Source organism: Myotis davidii, unplaced genomic scaffold (genome assembly GCF_000327345.1).
Source record: "Myotis davidii unplaced genomic scaffold, ASM32734v1 scaffold609, whole genome shotgun sequence".
NCBI classification, from domain to species: Eukaryota; Metazoa; Chordata; class Mammalia; order Chiroptera; family Vespertilionidae; genus Myotis; species Myotis davidii.
The window spans coordinates 703,413-704,569 of record NW_006300164.1 but is presented as its reverse complement, the minus strand read 5'-3'; the positions used below and the strand labels follow the sequence as shown (position 1 = coordinate 704,569).

The window sequence follows — 1,157 nt, the reverse complement described above, 5'->3', positions numbered from 1 at the left end:
GGGGAGGCTGGGTCCCGGGCCTCGGGGGGCTGTGGGCACTGCCGTTCTAGAAAGGAGCCCCGGGGAGCAGTCGGAAGGTTGGGCCTGGCCTGGCCCAAGAGGGGCTCCGAGGAGCTGGCGGGCACTCACCCTCCGGCAGGACCCCTGGAGGCCAGGCCAGGGGGCAACGCCCAGTGCTTTGTCCTGCACCTGTGCACACACCCACTCAGGTGCGGCCTCAGAGACTCTGGGTGGCACAGGGGTGGCCCCTTTGTCTGTGAGCGTCTTTGTCCTTAAGCTGCCACCTGGTTTGGGAGCCCCGCCCTGCCCCGTAGGCCCCCCTCAGGGCTGGCCGCCAGGCTGACGCCTCCCTCCAGGTGGGGGCATCTCCAGCTACGCAGACAACCCCTCGGGGGCCGGCCAGAGTCTGGTTGAATGCCTGGAGCAGGCGCTGCGGGACGTGCCCAGGGAGAGGCACGCGGGCACACCCCTCTACCTGGGAGCCACGGCGGGCATGCGCCTGCTCCAGTGAGTATGCCCACCCCTGCCCCTCCGGCCTGGGTCCCCACAGCAGCCTGGGCACAGGGTGGGCCCCAATGCCCTCAGCGGCAGCCCTGGGTGGGGGGGCCCTCTTGGCCGGCACCAGGGACCCCAGGATCCTGGGAGCCATGGGGACCCCAGCATCCCGGCCACAGGGACCCCAGGATCCTGGCCAAGGGGACCCCAGGATCTGGGCCACCGGGGACCCCAGGATCTCAGCCAAGGGGACCCCAGGATCCCGGCCATGGGGACCCCAGGATCCCGGCCACGGGGACTCCAGGATCTCGGCCACCAGGGAAGAAGCCGCTCAGAGGCCACCCTGTCTGACAGTCTGACCAGCCCAGAGGCCTCGGCCAACGTGCTGGCGGCCGTGACGCACACGCTGACCCAGTACCCCTTCGACTTCCGTGGCGCCCGAATCCTGTCCGGCCAGGACGAGGGAGTGTTTGGCTGGGTGACCGCCAACTACCTGCTGGAGAACTTCATCAAGGTGGGCCCGGGCCAGCCCCCGAGCGGGGTGCGAGCGCCCAGCCCCGGCTGACCCGGCCTCCACCCCCCACAGTACAGCTGGGCCGGCCGGTGGTTCCGGCCGAGGAAGGGGACGCTGGGGGCCATGGACCTGGGAGGCCCCTCCACGC

The 1,157-nt window shown here is 71.0% G+C and overlaps 1 protein-coding gene across 1 annotated transcript in view; it reads left to right on the top strand.

Annotated features, from left to right (window-relative positions):
- ENTPD2 (ectonucleoside triphosphate diphosphohydrolase 2) overlaps positions 1-1,157 on the top strand; it is a gene marked incomplete at its 5' end in the record, with an annotated part of 4,024 nt that overhangs the window by 253 nt on the left and 2,614 nt on the right. The window contains 3 exon segments of the mRNA XM_015572341.1: positions 357-507; positions 850-1,009; positions 1,082-1,155. Coding sequence (XP_015427827.1) covers positions 357-507; positions 850-1,009; positions 1,082-1,155 — 385 coding nt within the window.